The sequence below is a fragment of the Antechinus flavipes genome, chromosome 1, assembly GCF_016432865.1.
Source record: "Antechinus flavipes isolate AdamAnt ecotype Samford, QLD, Australia chromosome 1, AdamAnt_v2, whole genome shotgun sequence".
Taxonomy (NCBI): domain Eukaryota; kingdom Metazoa; phylum Chordata; class Mammalia; order Dasyuromorphia; family Dasyuridae; genus Antechinus; species Antechinus flavipes.
The window spans coordinates 56,630,927-56,652,369 of NC_067398.1; the positions used below are offsets into that span (position 1 = coordinate 56,630,927).

Sequence of the window (21,443 nt, forward strand, 5' to 3'; positions counted from 1 at the left end):
CCAATTTTTCCCTCCTTCCTCCCATCCCCTCCCCCAGATGGCAGGTAGACCAATACATGTTAAATATGTTAAAGTATAAGTTAAATACAGTATAAGTACACATGACCAGTTATTTTGCTGTGCAAAAAGAACCGGACTCTGAACAGTGTACAACTAACCTGTGAAGGAAATAAAAAATGCAGGCATAGAGGGATTGGGGAGGGGGGGGAATGCTGCCTCCCAGGACCAGGCGCGTGTGAGGGAGGCGGGAGCTTTGTGTTGGGATCAGTGGGGGAGGGCCCAGGATGCGGCTACAAACCGGGACAAACAAAACTAATGCAGACAAGATTAGAAGGGAAGCAACAAACTGGGAAAACATTTTTACAGTCAGAGGTTCTGATAAAGGCCTCATTTCCAAAATATATAGAGAACTGACTCTAATTTATAAGAAATCAAGCCATTCTCCAATTGATAAATGGTCAAAGGATATGAACAGACAATTTTCAGAGGATGAAATTGAAACTATTACCACTCATATGAAAGTGTTCCAAATCATTATTGATCAGAGAAATGCAAATTAAGACAACTCTGAGATACCACTACACACCTGTCAGATTGGCTAAGATGACAGGAAAAAATAATGATGAATGTTGGAGGGGATGCGAGAAAAGTGGCACACTGAGGCATTGTTGGTGGAGTTGTGAACAAATCCAACCATTCTGGAGAACAATCTGAAATTATGCCCCAAAAGTTATCAAACTGTGCATACCCTTTGATCCAGCAGTGTTTCTGCTGGGCTTATATCCCAAAGAAATACTAAAGAAGGGAAAGGGACCTGTATGTGCCAAAATGTTTGTGGCAGCCCTGTTTGTAGTGGCTAGAAACTGGAAAATGAATGGATGCCCATCAATTGGAGAATGGCTGAATAAATTGTGGTATATGAATGTTATGGAATATTATTGTTCTGTAAGAAATGACCAGCAGGATGAATACAGAGAGGACTGGCGAGACTTACACGAACTGATGCTGAGTGAGACGAGCAGAACCAGGAGATCCCTTTACACTTTGACACTGTGTGAGGATGCCCGGGGGGCCTGGCCCTCCTCAGCGCTGAGATGATCAGGCCGGCTCCCCTTGTGCACTGACGAGGGGACCCTGAGAGGCCCGTGGGGCTGTGTGGGGACCCCAGCGCGCACTCTCACTCCCTCTGCTGTTGTTCGCTCGCTTTTGTTCCCCTTCTCCTTTTTTCTTGTGCGGCACAAACGCGCACGTGTCGGTTTTACCTGCGTTTCTGCCATGTTTAACGGGAGAGGAGGACTTTCCCCCGGGCCCTGGAGAGTTTCCCCAGTTAATGGGGCCGCTCCCCGCCCGCCCTGACCAGGCGCTTCCTTCGCCCCTCCCACAGTACACCTACGAAGGGAATGACATCAGCGACCTGCCCGTCAACCTCTCGGTTGTGTGGAACGGCAACTTCGTCATCGACAATCCCCAGAACATCCAGGGTGAGTGGCCCCGGCTGACCTCGGCCCTGACGCCCCGTCCCCGCTCCCGAGAGGCCGGTGGGGGGGGAGGAGGGGGGAGATGAGGAGTCCCTGGGAGCACCGCGGAGGCGGCTGCTGTGGCGAGCGGGGGGGGCCGCCCCGGAGAGGGGCGCCCCGGGCCCCTGACCCTGCCCCCTCCGCCCCCAGCTCACCTGTACAAGTGCTCGGCCCTCCGAGAGAGCTGCGGGCTCTGCCTCAAAGCGGACCCGCGGTTCGAGTGCGGCTGGTGCGTGGCCGAGAAGCGCTGCTCCCTGCGCCACCACTGCCCCGCGCCGGACGCCGGCTGGATGCACGCCAGCAGTGGCAACAGCCGCTGCGCGGACCCCAAGATCCTGAAGGTAGGGCCGGCGTCGGGGGGGGCCGGAGGGAACGCAGAAGGAAGCCGGGGCGCGGGGGGTTCCCTGGTCGCTCCCTCCTCCTCCTCAGTAACGTGGCCACGGAGCCGCGGGCGCCCAGGGAGGCCGGGGCGGGTGCTCTGTCCTGTCTGGGCGCGCTGTGTGGGGGGGGACCCCCGAGCTTCCGTGGGCCAGGGCCGCCTCCCACGAGGGACTGTGACAGTCGCGCCCCCGGGAGCCCCCTCACCGGGAGGGCCCTCGGGGCAGGAAGGCCCCCCTCCGGCCCCCGTGAGGCCTTTGTCCTGCCCCGGCCTCCTCCGGGCGCCGCTCCCGGGCCCAGCGCGCTCCCGCCCTCTCCCCTCAGCTCTCGCCGGAGACGGGCCCCCGGCAGGGCGGGACGCGGCTCACCATCACCGGCGAGAACCTGGGCCTGAAGTTCGAGGACGTGCGCCTGGGCGTGAGCGTGGGGAAGGTGATGTGCAACCCCATCGAGAGCGAGTACATCAGCGCCGAGCAGTGAGTGCGGGCCGCGGGCTGGGGGGCTGCGAGAGCGGGGGGGCTGCGAGAGCCTGGGGGGGCCTGTGAGAGCCTGGGGGGGGCTGCGAGAGCCTGGGGGGGGCTGCGAGAGCGGGGGGGCTGTGAGAGCCTGGGGGGGGCTGCGAGAGCGGGGGGGCTGTGAGAGCCTGGGGGGGGCTGCAAGAGCCTGGGGGGGCCTGCGAGAGCCTGGGGGGGCCTGTGAGAGCCTGGGGGGGGCTGCGAGAGCCTGGGGGGGCCTGCGAGAGCCTGGGGGGGCCTGTGAGAGCCTGGGGGGGGCTGCGAGAGCCTGGGGGGGGCTGCGAGAGCGGGGGGGCTGTGAGAGCCGGGGGGGGCCTGTGAGAGCCTGGGGGGGGCTGCGAGAGCCTGGGGGGGGCTGCGAGAGCGGGGGGGCTGTGAGAGCCTGGGGGGGGCTGCGAGAGCGGGGGGGCTGTGAGAGCCTGGGGGGGCTGCAAGAGCCTGGGGGGGCCTGCGAGAGCCTGGGGGGGCCTGTGAGAGCCTGGGGGGGGGGCTGCTGCGAGAGCCTGGGGGGGGCTGCGAGAGCGGGGGGGGCTGTGAGAGCCGGGGGGGGCCTGTGAGAGCCTGGGGGGGGGGGCTGCGAGAGCCTGGGGGGGGCTGCGAGAGCGGGGGGGCTGTGAGAGCCTGGGGGGGGCTGCGAGAGCGGGGGGGCTGTGAGAGCCTGGGGGGGCTGCAAGAGCCTGGGGGGGCCTGCGAGAGCCTGGGGGGGCCTGCGAGAGCCTGGGGGGGCCTGTGAGAGCCTGGGGGGGGCTGCGAGAGCCTGGGGGGGCCTGTGAGAGCTGGGGGGGGGGGGGGGCTGCGAGAGCCTGGGGGGGGGCTGCGAGAGCGGGGGGGCTGTGAGAGCGGGGGGGCCTGTGAGAGCCTGGGGGGGGGCTGCGAGAGCCTGGGGGGGGCTGCGAGAGCGGGGGGGCTGTGAGAGCCTGGGGGGGGCTGCGAGAGCGGGGGGGCTGTGAGAGCCTGGGGGGGCTGCAAGAGCCTGGGGGGGCCTGCGAGAGCCTGGGGGGGCCTGTGAGAGCCTGGGGGGGGCTGCGAGAGCCTGGGGGGGGCTGCGAGAGCGGGGGGGCTGTGAGAGCCGGGGGGGGCCTGTGAGAGCCTGGGGGGGGCTGCGAGAGCCTGGGGGGGGCTGCGAGAGCGGGGGGGCTGTGAGAGCCTGGGGGGGGCTGCGAGAGGGGGGGGCTGTGAGAGCCTGGGGGGGCTGCAAGAGCCTGGGGGGGCCTGCGAGAGCCTGGGGGGGCCTGCGAGAGCCTGGGGGGGCCTGTGAGAGCCTGGGGGGGGCTGCGAGAGCGGGGGGGCTGTGAGAGCCGGGGGGGGCTGTGAGAGCCTGGGGGGGGTGCGAGAGCCTGGGGGGGGCTGCGAGAGCGGGGGGGCTGTGAGAGCCTGGGGGGGCTGTGAGAGCTGGTAGGGCTGTGAGAGCTGGTAGGGGTGTGTGAGAGCCGGGGGGGCTGTGAGAGCCTGGGGGGGGCTGCGAGAGCCGGGGGGGGCTGCGAGCTGGTAGGGGTGTGAGAGCCGGGGGGTCTGTGAGAGTCTGGGGGGCTGCGAGAGCGGGGGGGCTGTGAGAGCCGGGGGGTCTGTGAGAGCCTGGGGGGGCTGCGGGGGGCTGCGAGAGCGGGGGGGCTGTGAGAGCCGGGGGGTCTGTGAGAGCCTGGGGGGGCTGCGAGAGCGGGGGGGGCTGTGAGAGCCGGGGGGGGCTGCGAGAGCGGGGGGGCTGTGAGAGCCGGGGGGTCTGTGAGAGTCTGGGGGGGGCCTCACTGGGCTCTCGGGCCCTGGCCAGACCCGGGCAGGAGTGCGACCCTAGTAAACCACGGTCCCGGAGGTGAGTCCTTCCCAGAGGCCTTCCCCAGGGGCCCATTCGCTCCTCGCCCAGACTTGTGAGGAAGGCGGGGAGAGATATCGCGTCCATCTCACAGGGGGGAAAACAGAGGCTCAGGAGGAGCGATCCCCTGTTCCGGGAGTTGCCAGAGCTGGAACTAAAATGTTTTTTACAACCTTCAATAAAAGGTCCTGAATTAGGTGTTAAAGTGATCTGCGGACAAGCGATCGCTCCTCTCTGAGCCTCCCTTTTCTCACCTGTAAGATGTACAAAGGGTCTCCCCAGAGCGAGCCGCTTGAGGGGGGGCCGGGCCCTTCCTGGCCGTGAGCCCCCGCAGTGACCTCCTCGGCTTCCCCCAGGATCGTCTGTGAGATCGGAGACGCGAGCCCCGGCCGAGCCCACGACGCCCTGGTGGAGGTGTGCGTGCGAGACTGCTCCCCCCACTACCGCGCCGTCTCCCCCAAGAGGTTCAAGTTCGTGGTAAGACCTTCCGCCAGCATCCCTGGCACGGGGCAGAGGGGCGCGGGGGCCTCGGACCCCCGACTCCTGCAGGACAGGGCTTTCCCCCCCGGGATGGGGTTTTCCCCCCCTGGGATGGGTCTTTCCCCCCTGGACGGGGCCTTGCCCCCTGGGACGGGGCCTTGCCCCCCGGGACGGGACCTTGCCCTCCGGAACGGGGCTTTGCCCCCCTGGGATGGGTCTTTCCCCCCTGGGACAGGGCCTTGCCCCCCGGGATGGGACCTTGCCCCCCGGGACGGGGCTTTGCCCCCCAGCCCGTCCGTTCTGGGCAGAGCTGGGACTAGACCCCAGGCGAGCCGCGCCGGCCCCCACTTCCCCCACCATGAGACGCTGTCTGGAGAATGTTCCTCTGGGGAGGAAGCCAGTGCCCTCCGGGTCGTCCTCCTTCAGACGGGGTTTCCCTGGGCAGGGAAATGCAAAGACAAACCCACCTTGCCTCGTGCAGACTGTGCTCCCCCGACCCGTTTGCTGTTCTGTGCGGAAGGAGACAGGCCCCTGTACACACGGGTGGGGGGGTGGGAGTGGGAGCACTGACTTCTCGGGGAGCACGGGCGGCTGGTCTGGCCCCCTCCCAGCACAGCCCTGAGCTTGGGCCTCAGTGGGTCTCCTTCCAGAGCACCCAGCAAGCTCCCCTGACCTCTGTCCTTTTCTCTGCAGACCCCCACCTTTTACCGAGTGACCCCTGCCCGCGGTCCGCTCTCCGGGGGTACCTGGATTGGCATTGAAGGAAATCACCTGAATGCCGGCAGTGATGTGGCTGTCTCCATTGGGGGCCGGCCCTGTACTTTCTCCTGGTATGTCAGGGAGTGGGCATGGGGGCTCCCTGGGGAGGTAGCAGAGGGAAGGGGCTGCTGTGGGCAGGTGGGGGGTGGGCCTCGGGCTGTCATGGAAACCACGGAGACGCTCTTGTTGGGGAAAGCTGCCATGTCGAACCTGGGTTAGGGGAGCTATCACCATGGAAACCCAGAGGAGGGGGAAGGTTACCATGGAAACCCCAGGGAGAGCGGAGGGGAGGCAGCTCGGGATAGGGAGGGCTGGAGGCAGGGCTCTGCCAGGAGCCATCGGGGGAGGCGGGGGAGCAGGATCTCCCGCAGACTGGCCTTGAGGGGGCCCAACATGGGGCAGGGCCGGCAGTGGGAGGGGGTCAGGCTGCCATTGTGAGAACACTCGAGTTACACGCAGCCCTCGGATTGGCTCAGACCCAGTCACTCTCTTTCAGGGAAAATGAATCTGGGGGAAAAGTATTTAAATTTTTGTGTTTTTTTTTTTTTAAAAGAGAAAAAAAGAAATGTTAACAAAAGCCCCTAGGCTCGAAGTGGATAATTTTTAGATTAGGGATGATAATGGAGCGGCTCTTTAAATATTTTCCTGCGGTAATTACCAGTTATCAGCACTAATCATTGCTGTTTGCAGCAGCCCAGGGCCCGCGCCGAGATGCTGGCATCAGTTGGGGAGGGGCGGGTGTCTGGGCCGGGGCCTCCTCCCCGGGCCCACACGTGGGGGCAGTTCGGCCTCCATCACCTGCGGCCCCCTCGGGGAGTAATGGGACGCGCCCTATCCAGCAGCAGAGGCTGACCTGCCTTGTGTCTGGGAGACCTCTCTGCCCTTAGTGACCGAGGGGGAGTGACTCAGAGGGGAGACAGAGAGAAGGAAGGAGGGAGGGAGGGAGGGAGAGAGAGAGAGAGAGAGAGAGAGAGAGAGAGAGAGAGAGAGAAGAGAGAGAGAGAGAAGGAGGGAGAGAGAGAGAGGAGAGAGAGAGGAGAGAGAGAGAGAGAGAAGGAAGGAGGGAGAGAGAAAGAGGGAGAGAGAGAGAGAGAGAGAGAGAGAGAGAGAGAGAGAGAGAGAGAAGAGAGAGAGGAGAGAGAGAGAGAGAGAGAAGGAAGGAGGGAGAAAGAGAGAGAGAGAGAAGGAGGGAGGGAGGGAGAGAGAGAGAGAGAGAGAGAAGGAGGAGAGAGAGAGAGAGAGAGAAGAGAGAGAGGAGAGAGAGAGGAGAGAGAGAGAGAGAGACAGAGAGAAGGAAGGAGGGAGGGAGAGAGAGAGAGAGAGAGAGAGAGAGAGAGAGAGAGAGAGGAGAGAGAGAGAGAAGAGAGAGAGAGAGAGAGAGAGAGGGAGAGAAAGGGGGGAGAGAGAGAGAGAGAGAGAGAGAGAGAGAGAGAGAGAGAGAGAGAGAGAGAGACAGAGAGAAGGAAGGAGGGAGGGACTTTTTAATGGAGAGAATTCAGAGGGTCCCCATGATTGAATTATAGAATAGAGACTGAAAGGACTTTAGGATCATTCAGCTCAAACACCTCATTTGACTAGTCGGGAAACTGAGGGAGGGCAGAGACAGGAAGAGCCTCCCTGACCTGGCACCCGATGGGCAGTTTTGCCAAAGCGTCCCTGCCGTGCCCCCATGCTTTGGAAGGGAAAGACTGAGCTGCTCGCCGAGGGAGGTCCTGAGGGTACAGGAGAGGGCTCAGAGGGGCAGGAACTGTCCGGGGCCGTCAGGGAAGAGCGGGAGGAGTCCCGGCTTCTCTCGAGGCCATCCGAGCTCTGAAGGCCACGAGCCACCTCTGACGGGCCCTGGCCCCCAGACACGGACCGCTGGAAGAGCATCACTTAGTGTGAACTTTCTAGGGTTTTCTAGGCGAACCATCATCTAGAACTGAAACAAACTATCTCTTTTGGGGCTTTGCAGTATAATTCTGTTGCAGTGGATTAATCTTTTTGTTTCTTCTGGGAACATTCAGGGGGAACGCTAACATGTTCCTCCCATGTTTAGTGGGGAGGGCGGGAGGGAAGGGTCACCCAAAGCCCGGCGGCTCAGAGAGCTCCCGGCCAGTCGAGAGCCCGATTTTCCGGGCGAGGAAACCACGGTCCAGAAAGTGCAGCCTTTGTCCAGAGCCAGGCTCAGGCGTGGGTCGGCCTCTCCCAGGCCCCCTGACCTCTCCCTGCCTTTCTCCCCCCAGGAGGAATTCCCGGGAAATCCGCTGCCGAACCCCTCCGGGCCAGAGCCCCGGGGGCGCCAGCATCGTGATCAACATAAACCGGGCCGAGCTCAGCAACTCGGACGTGAAATACAACTACACGGAGGACCCCACCATCCAGAAGATCGACCCGGAGTGGAGCATCAACAGGTAGAAGGCGCAGAGGGCAGCGGGCCCTGCCCCGGGAAACAGCCAGCAAAGCAAAGGGAGGGGCGAAGGACCCGGGCGGGCAGAGCCGGGCCGGGCCCCGGGGCCTGCGGGTCTCAGTCAGAAACGAGATCTCCAGGCTCCCCGGGCACACTTAGCTGTGTGCCAGTCCCTTCCTAAGTGGAGGGCCGGTTCGATGGGCTTTAAGGGCCTCTGACAAATTCTGGGTGGGGGGCTCTGTCCCTGCCCCCCCAGCTGTGGGAGATGGGAGACCTTGGGCTCCGGAGGCAAGGGAGCAGCCCCTGACCCTTTCCCCGAGACTCCTGCTGGGAGCGGGCTCCCCGGAAAGCGTTTGCCGCCCCTCAGAAGCGAGGAGCTCCCCGACCTTCCTGTGTGGGGGCCGTCGGGGCCCAAAGCTCAGACCTGGCCCACGTGTTAGAGCCCCCGGCCCGGCCGGCAAGCTCCGGCCCCCTCATGGTCTTTTCTGCCCTCTCTCTGTCTGACCCCGCGCTCTGTGTTTTAACTTTAACCACCTCGAGTCTTTGGGAGCCGGCCTGGCCCGGGCTCGAGCAGCCACAGAGACGGATGGATGGCGCTCGGTCCCGCTCTCCCAGCCAGAGTCCCAGCCGCCTCCGATCTGGGGGGAGGGGGACAAGACCAGCCCCACCCTAGCTCAGCTCGGGGCAAAGCCAGCAGGGGTCCGGGAGCCCGATCCGGCCGGGGCGGGAGGCGGGGAGAGCTCTGAGCCCTCCGGTGACCGGTCTGCCCTCCGGCCCACAGCGGCGGAACACTGCTCACTGTCACCGGCACCAACCTGGCCACCGTCCGAGAGCCCCGGATCCGCGCCAAGTACGGCAGTGCCGAGAGGGAAGATGTGAGTGTTGGCTTGGGGCGGGATCGGGATGTGGCAGCTGCCCCTCCCAGCCCCTCTGAGCCCCTCCCGGCCCGGCCTTTCTGAGCCCCTCCCAGCCCCTCCCAGCCCCTCTGAGCCCCTCCCGGCCCGGCCTTTCTGAGCCCCTCCCAGCCCCTCCCAGCCCCTCCCGGCCTGGCCTTTCTGAGCCCCTCTGAGCCCCTCCTGGCCCGGCCTTTCTGAGCCCCTCTGAGCCCCTCCCGACCCCTCCCAGCCCCTCCCGGCCCGGCCTTTCTGAGCCCCTCCCAGCCCCTCCTGGCCCGGCCTTTCTCAGCCCCTCCCAGCGCCTCCCAGCCCCTCCCAGCCCCTCCCGGCCCGGCCTTTCTGAGCCCCTCTGAGCCCCTCCCGGCCTGGCCTTTCTGAGCCCCTCTGAGCCCCTCCCAGCCCCTCCCGGCCCGGCCTTTTGAGCCCCTCCCGACCCCTCCCAGCCCCTCCCGGCCCGGCCCCTCTGAGCCCCAGCCCAGGCCTTTGCTGACCGGATTACCAGCCCCTGGGTGTCTCCCTCGGGAGGTTCTGAGAGCCGGCCCCCTTGGGCGTTCCCTGCGGAGGAGTCGGCAGAGCCCCTCGGGGGTGCTTTGGGCCGAGGGTCTCCCCCACGGGGCAGCAGCTGCCTGGGCCTGGGGCTTCTCTGGAACCAGGACCCTGGGCGGCTTTCCCCTCTTGCTCCGGGTACCTTTTTGTCTGTCGCGTCTCTGGCTGCGTCACCTCAGACAGAGCCGGCGGATGGGCGGAGGAGGGGCCGCTGTGCCCACCCCCCAGGTTGCGGGGGCTCTGCTCACCCCCTGGTTGTCTGTCCCGCCCTGGCGCGGGCCCACGTTTGTGCCCCTGGCACATCAGCCCATCGCTCTTGATGCTCCTCGGGGCCAGACGGAGCAGTCTGTGAGCCTGATGCTGCCCTGCAGCTCCCGGGGGGCTGTTATGTCCCCCGACTTCCTCTTGGACAAACTAGACCCGAACCAGGCTCTTGTGACAGAATTAAGCCCGCGGGCCTTTCCAGTGTTAGCCCGTTTTTGTTTCTTCTCCCCCGCAGTCGGCCCCTGCGTCCCTCCCAGAGAGCGTCCCCTGGGGCAGATCGGGAAGCCTTCCTTTGTCTCTTGGGGGCATCTCGGGGGGAGCACAGACAGGGAGCTGGGGAGAACGAAAGGAGAGGCGAGGGAAGAGCCCCAGTGCTCCCTTGCTGGGGGGGCAGGCCAGGAGGGCCCAGAGGCGCGCAGGGCCTTGTAGTCCTGCAGCAAGCTTTCCGGGAGCGAGAAAGGGCCGCCATCGTCCCCTAGGCCAGGGCCGGGTGCCGGCAGCCTCCGGGGCTCCTAAGGGGGGATCTGGGCTGAAGGGAGGGGGCAGAGACGCTGGGGTCCGCCCTGACCTCCGGAACCTCCTTTCCCCCGTGTCTGCAGACCTGTGTTGTGTACAACGACACTACCATGGTGTGCCAGGCCCCCTCCATCGACAACCCCACCCGGAGCCCCCCGGAACTGGGCGACCGGCCGGACGAACTGGGCTTCGTGATGGACAACGTGCGGTCCCTGCTCATCATCAACAGCACCAACTTCCTCTACTACCCCGATCCCGTCTTTGAGCCCCTCAGCCCCTCTGGCATCCTGGAGCTCAAGCCCAGCTCCCCGCTCATCCTCAAGGTGGGGGGCTGCCGGATCTCGGGGGAGCGAGGCCGGGGGCCGGGCGGGGCCCCGCGGACGTCGGTGGGCTCTGAAAGGGGAGGGGGCGTTGGGGGGCCGGGGCCTTCACCAACCTGCCTCCTCCCCCAGGGCCGGAACCTCCTCCCGCCTGCGTCGGGGAACTCCAGGCTCAACTACACGGTGCTCATCGGCTCCACCCCCTGTGTGCTGACCGTGTCCGAGACCCAGCTGCTGTGCGAGTCGCCCAACCTCACTGGCCAGCACAAAGTCACGGTACGTGCCCCGCCGCCGCTCCCAGGCCCGTGCTCCCAGGCCCGTGCTCCCAGACCCCCCGCTCCCAGGCCCGTGCTCCCAGGCCCGTGCTCCCAGGCCCGTGCTCCCAGGCCCGTGCTCCCAGACCCCCCGCTCCCAGGCCCGTGCTCCCAGGCCTACTGCATGAGTGCTCCATGCACGCTCCCTTATTAGGCACCTGCTGCATGCCCTCAGCTAGCCCTCCCGGAGCAGTGGAGCTTGCAGGCAGAGAGCTGGGGCCCAAACCCCCTTTGCCAGTGACTGTGATTCGGGGTCAGTGCCACCTCGGGACTCGGTGTCCTTTTCTGTAGATGGCTTTTGGCTCTTTTCCCTTCCTGGGTTTAGGGCCCTGGAGCTCTGGCGGGGGTCTCTGGGAGGGGCTGCATCGGCCCCTTTTGGGCTCATGCTCTCCGGCTGTTCCCGCTGCTCCGTGTTTCCCTCCTCGGGGGCAGCCTCGAGCCCGGCACCGCAGGGAGACGGGCGTGCAGGACGCGGCACGGGCGGCGGGGGCCACCTCCCGGAGCACAGGCCCCGCGCGCCCAGGCCAGGCTCTGCCCTGGCTCACCTGAGACCCGGAGGGCATTCGCTTCCCTCTCGGGCCTGCGCTCCCTCCTCTGTGAGAGGGACAGGCTAGAACCAGTTCAGACTAGTGAGCACTTATTAAATGCCTACTGCATACAAGCCACTGACGATGCACAGAGAGAGCCCTCCCTGCTCCCCCAGCAGCGGCCTCCGCAGCCCGTGGGCCCTTCTCAGTCAGGCTCCAACTGCATGGGACGGGGGGCCAAGGGGAGCCGGCGTGGGAAAGGGGCTTCTGGAACCCGTTCCCGTGTCTCCCGGCAGACCCTCCCAAGGCCCTTTGCGGCCCCAGCCTCGCCCTCCCGAGGCTCAGGGAGCCGCTTCAGCACCTGGAGAGCTCCTCCTGCGGGAGCCCTGTCCCGCTCTGGGCCGAGGGCGGCAGTTACCCGGGTGGGCCTCGGCCCGTGTTGTTGCGGTGTGACCGGGCCGAGGGGAAGCCTTAGATCCTGCCCCACCTCCACCACCCCACCCCCCGCTGAGAAGTGCTCCTTCCCCCCCCCCCCCAGCCACCGCTGACCCCCCCCCCAGAAGCGCTCCTTCCCCCCCCCCCCGCCACCGCTGACCCCCCCCCTCCGGTCCCCAGATCAAGGCGGGCGGCTTCGAGTTCTCCCCGGGGACGCTGCAGGTGTACTCGGACAGCCTCCTGACGCTGCCGGCCATCATCGGCATCGGGGGCGGCGGCGGCCTGCTGCTGCTCGTCATCATCGTGGTCCTCATCGCCTACAAGCGCAAGTCCCGGGACGCGGACCGCACCCTCAAGCGCCTGCAGCTGCAGATGGACAACCTGGAGTCGCGCGTGGCCCTGGAGTGCAAGGAGGGTAAGGGCCGGCGCCCCCGCCCGGGAGCTTCTGCCTTTTCTGCGGGGCTTTTGTTTCTCAGACTCCCCCAGGGAGGTTTCGGCCCCTGTCCCCTCGGGGAGCTCTGGGCCGCACGGGGGCCGGGGGATGCCCTGGCACGGAAGCTTCCAGCGACGGTGCTCCCTCCGGATCTTGGCAGGGGCCGTTATCGCCCCCATTCTACAGATGGGGAAGGTGAGGCCCCCAGGTAGTCGGGCTGAGGCTGGGCCGGGCCCTCTCAGTCTGGTCACGTGGCTGCGGGAACCGCTGTGTCCTCAGGGGGCGAAATCGTTTGTTCAGGTCGATAAGTCTGAGGGTTCGTGGCTCGCGGCTCCGGGTCTCGGTTTCCTCCTGATAGCGATAAGCCCCCCCCCCCCCCAACAAGAACATCCGCCAGCCAAAAAGGGGGGGGGGTTCTGAGCCCGGGCCCCGCCTCCCGCCCGGGGGAGAAGCGCCCTCTCCCCTCCGCGCCAGCCCTGGCCTGCGACGATCCCTCGGTCTGACTGCCCGGGCTTTCACTGGGGCAACATCCAGACCTTTGTGCCCGTGGCAGCCAGTGGAGCCTTTCTCGGGCGCGGTGCTGGAGTTAAAGTAAGGGCAGAGGCTGGCAGTAATAACCACATATTTACATCAAGCCACCAGTAGAGCGAGGTTCTCCCCGGGTTTTCTCCCTTCCCTCCCTTCCCTCCCTTCCTTCCTTCCCCGCCTCCCTCCGGTCCTTTCTGAGGAGCCCGAGCCTGAGGCGCGTGATTCAGAGTCGGGACTTGCGGCCCCCAGGAAAGGGCCCACCTCTCCCCTCCCCTCCCTTACGGCTGGCGAAGGTTCGGGCAGCTCCTGCTGGCTCTGCCCTGGCGCACCGCTCCTTTCCCGTGCCTCGGTTCCCTGTCCCGAAAGATGAAGGGCCCCTCTGGCTTGAACACTGTGGGTCTCTGGGCACTCAGCGAACACGAAGCCTGCAGTGGCGGCAGCTCAGGGGGTGGTCGGAGGAGGGGACCAGCCCCTTGGGGCTCCGGGGAGCTTCTGGTGCCTCGGTTTCACAAGGTGGGGAGACGTCGGCCGGGGCCTCACGCCGGCCCTCCCCTTGTTAGGGAGAAAGCCCCTCCGGAGAGCTGCTCACAGCGGCGGGGCCTCGTCCCCTGGCCCGGGGCCTCACGCCGGCCCTCCCCTTGTTAGGGAGAAAGGCCCTCCGGAGAGCTGCTCACAGCGGCGGGGCCTCGTCCCCTGGCCCGGGGCCTCACGCCGGCCCTCCCCTTGTTAGGGAGAAAGCCCCTCCGGAGAGCTGCTCACAGCGGCAGGGCCTCGTCCCCTGGCCCGGGGCCTCAGGCCGGCCTCCCCTTGTTAGGGAGAAAGCCCCTCCGGAGAGCTGCTCACAGTGGCAGGGCCTCGTCCCCTGGCCCGGGGTCTCACGCCGGCCTCTCCTTGTTAGGGAGAAAGGCCCTCCGGAGAGCTGCTCACAGCGGCAGGGCCTCGTCCCCTGGCCCGGGGCCTCACGCCGGCCTCCCCTTGTTAGGGAGAAAGGCCCTCCGGAGAGCTGCTCACAGCGGCAGGGCCTCTTCCCCTGGCCTGGGGTCGGAGCCCCGGCTCCTCGTCTTTGCTCCTTAAACCTTTAACCCTTCTTGGCTCCCAGGTTTTCATACAATGGGGGGGGGGGGATTAAATGGCCTCCAAGGTTCCTTCTAAGTCAGAGACCCTGAGGTTCTTGCTCCCCACCGGCTTCCTCTGCTCCAGACCCCTCCGCTGGCTGAGCCTCGGCTCAAGGCCAGCGTCTCCCTGCCCAGCTCCCATCTGAAGCGTCCCCTCTTCCAGGGAGCCTTCCGTGCTGCCGGAGGCAGGATGCGGCTGCTGGAGCATCTCTTCCCCTCAAGCGGCTCAGGGCATCCGCGGGCTCCTGTTGCCCGGACGCCGGCCCCTCGCTCCCCGGCCCCTCGCTCGCCCGCCCCTCGCTCCCCGGCCCCTCGCTCGCCGGCCCCTCGCTCCCCGGCCCCTCGCTCGCCGCCCCTCGCTCCCCGGCCCCTCGCTCCCCGGGCCCTCGCTCCCCGCCCCTCGCTCCCCGGCCCCTCGCTCCCCGGCCCCTCGCTCCCCGGCCCCTCGCTCCCCGGCCCCTCGCTCCCCGGCCCCTCGCTCCCCGGGCCCTCGCTCCCCCGCCCCTCGCTCCCCGGCCCCTCGCTCGCCGGCCCCTCGCTCCCCGGCCCCTCGCTCCCCGGGCCCTCGCTCCCCGGCCCCTCGCTCCCCGGCCCCTCGCTCGCCGGCCCCTCGCTCCCCGGCCCCTCGCTCCCCGGGCCCTCGCTCGCCGGCCCCTCGCTCGCCGGCCCCTCGCTCCCCGGGCCCTCGCTCCCCGGCCCCTCGCTCCCCGGCCCCTCGCTCCCCGGCCCCTCGCTCCCCGGGCCCTCGCTCCCCGGGCCCTCGCTCCCCGGGCCCTCGCTCCCCGGCCCCTCGCTCCCCGGCCCCTCGCTCCCCGGCCCCTCGCTCCCTGGCCCCTCGCTCGCCGGCCCCTCGCTCCCCAGCCTCTCACTCCCCGGCCCCTCGCTCCCTGGGCCCTGCTGGCCCCCAGCCATGAGAGCAGCACCTTGTCTCCCTGTGGATGATCCGCAGAGCCTCATGCATGTAATGGGAGGATGGGGGCTGTTGCCATGAGCACGCTCTCGGAGCCCCCCGTAAGGGTGATGAGAACCTGGCAACAATATTGGGAGGCCGTTCTCTCCCCCTCTGAGCTGGGGACCGATGGTTTCCCTCGCTGGACGTTTCCCTTCGCGGATGGGGCAGCTGAGGCCTGCGGAGGGCCAGGGGCTCCGAGCCAGCGTTCCTGACGCCGCGCCCGGGGCTCCCTCCGTCCGTGCCGGGCACAGGCTGCGAGCTGTCCGGGCGGGGGTGCCCCAGAAAGATCTGGGCGCAGGGCCAGGAAAACTCGCTCAGAGCCTCCCTCGTCCCTTCCCCTGTCCCGCGGCCTCTGCCTGCCTCGGTTTCCTCCATGGGGACAGAGAACGGGACCGACTTGGGGAGGACCACGTGAGAGGACGTTTGTGAAAGGCTTTTAGCCTGGCACCCAGTGAGTGCTTTGGAAGTACCGGCTCCTCCATTTCCTCCTCCCCCCCACCTTCCCCACATCCCGGTTCACTCCTCCTCGGAAGTGAGGACAATGATAGCTCCCCCCTCGCAGGGCTGGCGAGGTGATCCAGGAAAAGTTAAGGGTTATTGAGTTTCGCTGTTGTCAGTCAGACGTTGCCTGGAGGGGGAGGGAGGGAGGGAGGTGTGTGTGCTGACCCCCTCCCCCTCCTCATGTATCTCCCCTAGCTCTGGAAGGTCAGAGAAGGGAGCGGCCCCGGGGGCCCATTTGCCAGGTGCTGACCCACGAGTCCGCGGAGGGGGGGCCTCGAGTCAGCCCTGAGGAATGCTTGCAATCTGGCTAGAAATCCGGGAGGGCCGGGAAGTTTCTGCTAAGGATGGTGCAGTGGGCTGGGTTTTCCTGGGAGCCGGGGAGGGGAGGCGTCCGGAGGAGCGGGCAGATTCACACATTCACGGGCCCTGTGGATCCTCGGTCAGATCTTTGTTTCTTCCCAGTCAGTCAGTCAGTTGGTCAGCAAGTATTGGGCACTTGCTGTATGCCAAGCGGCGGGCCACATTTTACAACCGAGGGGTTGCGTCCGGTCCTTTCCGGCTCGTACCCGCTCAGCGGCGGGGGGAGGGCGGCCTGCAGCAGCAGTGCTCAGAGAACCTCGGAGTGACCCAGTGGCCGCGGCAGGCCGGTTCTCATCCTGAGGGTCCCCGGGTCCAAGGAGGAGGATCCTCCGAGCAGGGACGGGCCTCCTGGGCAGGAGAAAGCAGAATTCCCGTTTTCTGGCCTGCTCCCCTTGCTGGGAATTTTGGGAAAGGAATAAGTTTTCAGGAAGAGACTGAAAGTGGTTCCAAGTTGGGAGATGGAGGAAAGTCTGTGTGTGTGTGTAAGGGGGTGGCAGCTTATTATGCTGCCGCTTCCTGCTGGGAATTGGGCCCAAACGCCTCTCCAAGTCCCACTGTCAGGGCCTAATTGCCCATTATCTCCACGAGCAACTGCCTGGGCCCATGACCCTGCCAGGCAGCCGAGCTGGGGAGGGACGGGGGCCCTGGACACACGATAATAAAAGCATTTGGCATGGGGCGGGGGAGACAACAGCGTGGGGCTGCCAGAGAGATAAAAGGAAGCAGCTTTTAATTAAAAGCTGCCATCTCGGCAGAAGCCTTTCTCTTCCCTCTTCCACAGGACGCAGATAAGATAGAGCATCTTCTCCGCTGCTGGCTTGGTCCCCGCCTCGGGCGGCTGAGACCGGCCTGCTTGGCGCAGCCTCGTGCTCCCTTTGAAGTTCCTTAATTTGATTTCAAACAATGCTGTGAGGTCCTCCCCACTCCCTCCCCGAACTTTTCTGCAGGTCTCTCTGTCGTGACAGCCCCACTCCAAGGCTCCAATCTCAGAGCATCCTTTCTCTCCTTAAGAGATAGGGAGTGAATGGCCTTTCCTCCACCCCTTCCAAGCCCGGACTAGCGAGGAGAGGAGGGGGGCAGCTGGAAAGAACCGCTCCTGCCAGTGCCCCCGCCTGGACTTCCCTGCCCCCACCAGTCAGTCAGGGACCGCGATTCCCCGCTTCGCCGGCCCACCTCGTCACCGGACAAACGCCTCGGGAAATCCAGGGGGGGCTTTGCAGACGAATCTGGTCCGAGAGGGGGATTTTGAGAGCACTTTGGTAGGCAGGGACCGCCAGGTTCTCCCTAGGTATACTGAGGGGCAGGAAACTTGCTCCAAACCAGATTTTGCTTCCCTTTCAGCCACCCCCCCTCATATCCTTCCCTCTTTCCACTGGAAGATCCAAGAAATGCCCTTTCGCAAGTGACGGGAGAGGGAGGAGCGGAACCTCCGCTCTGTCGGCGCAGGACTTGAGGGGGCAGCGCCCACGTACCCGGGCAGCCCTCGGCACCGGCTCCTCCCAGGAGCTCCCCTCCTTGGTTACTGCTTCTCAGTCAGAGCAGGGCTTCGGGGTCTTCCTGACCTTTCTCACGGGCCTGAACTTCCCCGTCCCACACACGCCCGGTGAGCCCTGCTAGGTGACAAGGGCTAGCCCAAGAAGCTAATGCAGACCGCGCTAACGAGCACCTGGTGAAGCCTGATGTCCTCCCCCTCCCAGTCAACATCTGTATTGTAACAGCAATCTCTGAACTCCCCCAAATGGACGGATGTTTAACGGTGGGAAGTTGGACGCTGCGGGGAGCGGAAGAGACACTTGGGGCTTGTGGGGCCTCGAGGTGCTCAGCTCAGATCCAGACCCTGGTCTCCGGCTTGGGCCCGAGAGCAGCGGGTGCTACGGGCCTGGCCCACTTCCACTGGCCCTTGACTTTCTTCCTTCTCCTTTGCGGTCCAGCCTTTGCAGAACTGCAGACAGACATCCATGAGCTGACCAATGACCTGGATGGAGCCGGCATCCCCTTCCTGGACTACCGCACGTACGCCATGAGGGTCCTCTTCCCAGGTATCGAGGACCACCCGGTGCTGAAGGAGATGGAGGTAGGTGCCCACGGAGGCATTTCCCCGGGCCTCGGCCCTTTGGCAGCAGCAGGGGGAACCCCAAGGAGTTCCTGTGTGCTTCTGGGATAGCCCAGGAGGGGAACCTTAACGGGGATCCTTCTGTAAGCCAGTCTAACTGTCTTGGATTTTGAGAGAAACATTTTGGCCGTTTTAGACAAGAGGATTTTGATGAATATAAACGTATCATAGAATGATGAGGTTGGCCCTGATGACCTCTGATGTTTCCTGGACTGTGGGATCCTGTGTTTCTGGTTTGACTTTTTTCCTATTTGCTGTTCCCACCTCCCCTTGTTAGGAGACTCTATATCAAAGCGCAGTTAAACAAACTGCAGCCCGCCACCTCTTAGCTGAGCGGAGGACGGCCATTTCTCGGGCCAGTCCTCTGGGGTCACAGGCCGTCACTGCCCTGATCAAAATTCCAAAGCCTTTCATTGTTTCCCCTCATCATGGTGCTTGTCATGTAGAACATTCTCTCGATTCCGTTCCCCCTGAGTTTCTCTGAAATTCTTCGTATTCTCTGTGTCTTCCAGAGTTATAATGCTCCATTTGACTCATATATCTGCCAGCTGATGAGCTCTCTCTTGCTTTCCATTTTTTCCCATTATAAAAGTCCCTACTATGAATATGTATACAAAGATCTCTGTAACTATATATATTTTTGGTCCGTCTCACGTTTCCACGATTCAGAAGCTCCAAGGGTCTGGCGTTTCCTCCCTGCCAAATGCTGAGTACGGTGGGACCCAAGGCTCACGTCCAGCGGCTCACCTCAGTGCCCTTTGGCCTCCCCCAGGGTCCTTCCTCCCCTGTGATAATTGGTGGGAAAGTCAGATCGGCCCGAGAAGACTTTCCGCGTCAGACCGGCCTGTCGGCAGCGGCTGCGCGGCCCCCTAGGCAAGGATGGCGGTTAGTGTTGGGGAGCAGCTCTGCCGGCCACGGGCCAAGGCCCGTTCCTGGCTCACTCCCTGCCCGATGAGCCTCCAGGTCCATTCTGGGCAGACCTCACAGTGAGCCCTGCCACTGAGCTGGGATCCATCTCCCCGAACCTCTCCCCGGGCCTGCTTCTGCCACCCGCGGAACCCGGACCGCTGCTCTTTTCTGCAGGCCTGTGTGCTGGGCTCCCCCGAGGCTTCTCATGATGTCCCGGGCCCTCCGATGCCCCTCAGTCCCTCTGCTTACTCGTCTCCCCCCGTCCTGATCGGCTTCCTCTGAGCACCCGCCACCTTCTCCGGATTTTCCCAGCGGGGCGGATGGCTCGCAGAACTCTAGGCCCGGTCAGACACTGCAGAAAACTCTGGGTCCATCTGGGCCCAGTCACTAACATTCTGCGGGATTAGTAATTTTTTAAGCAGCTCTAACCCTCTGTTGGACTTGTGGCCAAACAGGACTTCCAGATTTTTTTTCCTTTGAGTGAACACGCCTCATTTCCCTGATGCTTCTGAGGTTCATTTTTTTAACCCAATTCGGGCTTGTACATTTATCCTTGTGAAGTTTCGCCTTCTAAGTTTTGGTCCCATTTTTCCAGCTTGTTGAGCTTTTTCTGAACCTTGATGTAGTCGAGGGGTATCTTGGCTCCTACTAATACGCAGTTTGACATTCTCATCAGAGTATTTTTTTCTACGGCAGATTTCAGTTTAAAGCCAATTTCTCCTTCCTCTTTATTCCTATTATAATTATTCTTGCCAGGAATGATAATAGCAACTCAGTGCTTTACGCTGTGCAGATTACTTCTCGTAGCCCTGCTGTGATACAGGACTTGTTATGGTTATTTTAGGAGGAGGAAACTGAGTCTCAGAGTGTCTTTCTCGGGGGCTTCAGAACCAGGGTTTTTAGCCCGGTCCCTTGGACTCCAAGCCCAGGCTCTTTCTGTGGTTCTGTACTGGCTCCTGAGTTAGATCAGCCAGCTTCCCATTACAGCCCCTTCCTTGTCTTTATGAGATGCAGCAGTGAGAGAGAACGTAGCGGCCGTCACTAGTGGCAAGTGCATTCAGAGACAGCTCGGCGGCCAGCCAGAGCTCTGTGGGCAGGAGGCTGAAATCCAGCCTTGGGGACTTACCTGCTGCTTGCCTCAGTTTCCCCAGCCATCGCACGGGGATAATGGTAACAGCAGGTTAACAGTAAGTGAACGAGGCAGGTTCGGGGAAGGCCGTTGGGGTCTGAGCTTTAGGAGACTCCGACTTGGGAGAGTGGGCGAGGGCCGCGGGTGTCCAGCCAGGCGTTGAGGCTGCCCCACTCTGACGTCGCTCGGGGCCCCGGGGCCCGCCGGAGCTGGGTGCCCCGCTTCCGCAGGACGTCGGGCCGGCCCTGGGGCCCCGGGCCCCCCTCCCCAGCCCAGAACGCTCCCGAGGCCGGGCCCCCGAGGGAGCTGGCTGAGACAGAGCGAGCCGCTCGACATGTCACTCTCCCCGCCTCCGTCTCCTGCTCCTGCTCCATTTCTCCTCGGCAATCTCTGATAAGATCACCCATGTAGGACAGGACCAATTTCGGAGCTTATCGCTACCGCGGCTGTTTCAGTAGCGGAGGATTGGGCCTGATAGCATCGTGACATCTGATCGGAGCCGCCCGGACAACAGAGATTTGGCTCAGAATGAAAATTTGGGACAGCCTCGGCCCTGGGCCCGTCCGTCACTGGCGGGTGGTTGGGGGGGCGCAGTCCTGCCCAGGCCCTTGGAATCGCCGTGAGAACTCCCTCCCAAAGGGGGCAAGGGCCTGGGCCTCAGGCAGGCCGGGGTGGGCCGCTGTTCTGTCCCACTGGGCCCCCCGGAGGCCTCTGTCCCCTGGAAGGCCCCTCCAGGAGCCGTCTTCCCGCCCCCTCTTTTTGTTCCGAGCCCGCTCCTTGTCCTCGCTCAGATGTCACCAGGCTGTTGGCGGGAGCTGGGCAGGTCTCCTCTGCCTTGGTTCTGGGTTCACATCCTGCCTCTCCTGTCGGACTCCAGGCTTCCCAAGGGCTGGGATCTCATCTCATTAGTCTCCAGTACGGAGTCTCAGCCTTCTCTGCTGTTAAAAGGGGGCAACGGCACCGGTATGGGGAGGGCAGCAAATGTCGGTGTTTTATTGTTATTCCGAGGCAATATGGCGTAGAGAGATGGCCGGCGCCTCGCGGCCGCCATAGCCTTTGTTCGGATCCTGCATCATTCGGGGGCTGCGTGAGGGGGCCAGGCCTTTACCTGCTCCTCACCTGGGAGCTCTTGTCACTCATTAATCACACCGGGCCTGCCCCGCCCCGACTGGGGTTACCTCAGTAGGGCCCAGGGATATCTGGGGGAGCAGCACTCGAGCCAGGTCCGGGCCCGGTGGCAGGGGGCTGACGGAAGCCTGGCCAAAGTCAGCAGCCAGAGCTCCCTTCCCGCGCTGGGAGCATACGTTCCCACCCATGAGAGAACCGTGGGAATCAAACATGATGTCAGATTTGTGAAATGCCTCAGTCTGGCTGGGTCTTCCCCCCTTCTTTTTTTCTGACCGGCTTTCCAGAAAGGGATAGGAGGGAAGCGTGGGGAAATGTGGGCGAGGCAAAACAAAAATAAAAAAATATTAATTACATAAGAGAAAATAGAATTCCCCGCCCTGACAAGTTCCCAGAGGGCCTTGGAGGGTCCCAAGGGCACAAGATGGAGCAGCTGCGTCTCCTGAAGCTCCTGCTCAGGGCCGTGGGATTTACAGGGCCTCCGGTCCAAGCTGTGCCCACATAGGGACAAACGGAGGTCGTTGGGGAGGAGGGGGCTCAGAGATGGGCCTCCCCCAGACTGAGGGCGGAACAACCCGGAAATGGGGGCGCTCCATCAGGAGTCTCTCTGGC

General features: G+C 64.0%; 1 protein-coding gene across 1 annotated transcript in view; it reads left to right on the plus strand.

The window, feature by feature from the left end:
- PLXNA1 (plexin A1) overlaps positions 1 to 21,443 on the plus strand; it is a 287,103-nt gene that overhangs the window by 212,288 nt on the left and 53,372 nt on the right. Inside the window, exons 11-21 of the mRNA XM_051983104.1 lie at positions 1,385 to 1,481; positions 1,668 to 1,858; positions 2,220 to 2,371; positions 4,577 to 4,697; positions 5,394 to 5,530; positions 7,685 to 7,852; positions 8,630 to 8,723; positions 10,154 to 10,393; positions 10,523 to 10,666; positions 11,847 to 12,081; positions 17,487 to 17,629. Of these exons, the coding sequence (XP_051839064.1) occupies positions 1,385 to 1,481; positions 1,668 to 1,858; positions 2,220 to 2,371; positions 4,577 to 4,697; positions 5,394 to 5,530; positions 7,685 to 7,852; positions 8,630 to 8,723; positions 10,154 to 10,393; positions 10,523 to 10,666; positions 11,847 to 12,081; positions 17,487 to 17,629 (1,722 nt within the window). The remainder of the gene's footprint in view (positions 1 to 1,384; positions 1,482 to 1,667; positions 1,859 to 2,219; positions 2,372 to 4,576; positions 4,698 to 5,393; positions 5,531 to 7,684; positions 7,853 to 8,629; positions 8,724 to 10,153; positions 10,394 to 10,522; positions 10,667 to 11,846; positions 12,082 to 17,486; positions 17,630 to 21,443) is intronic.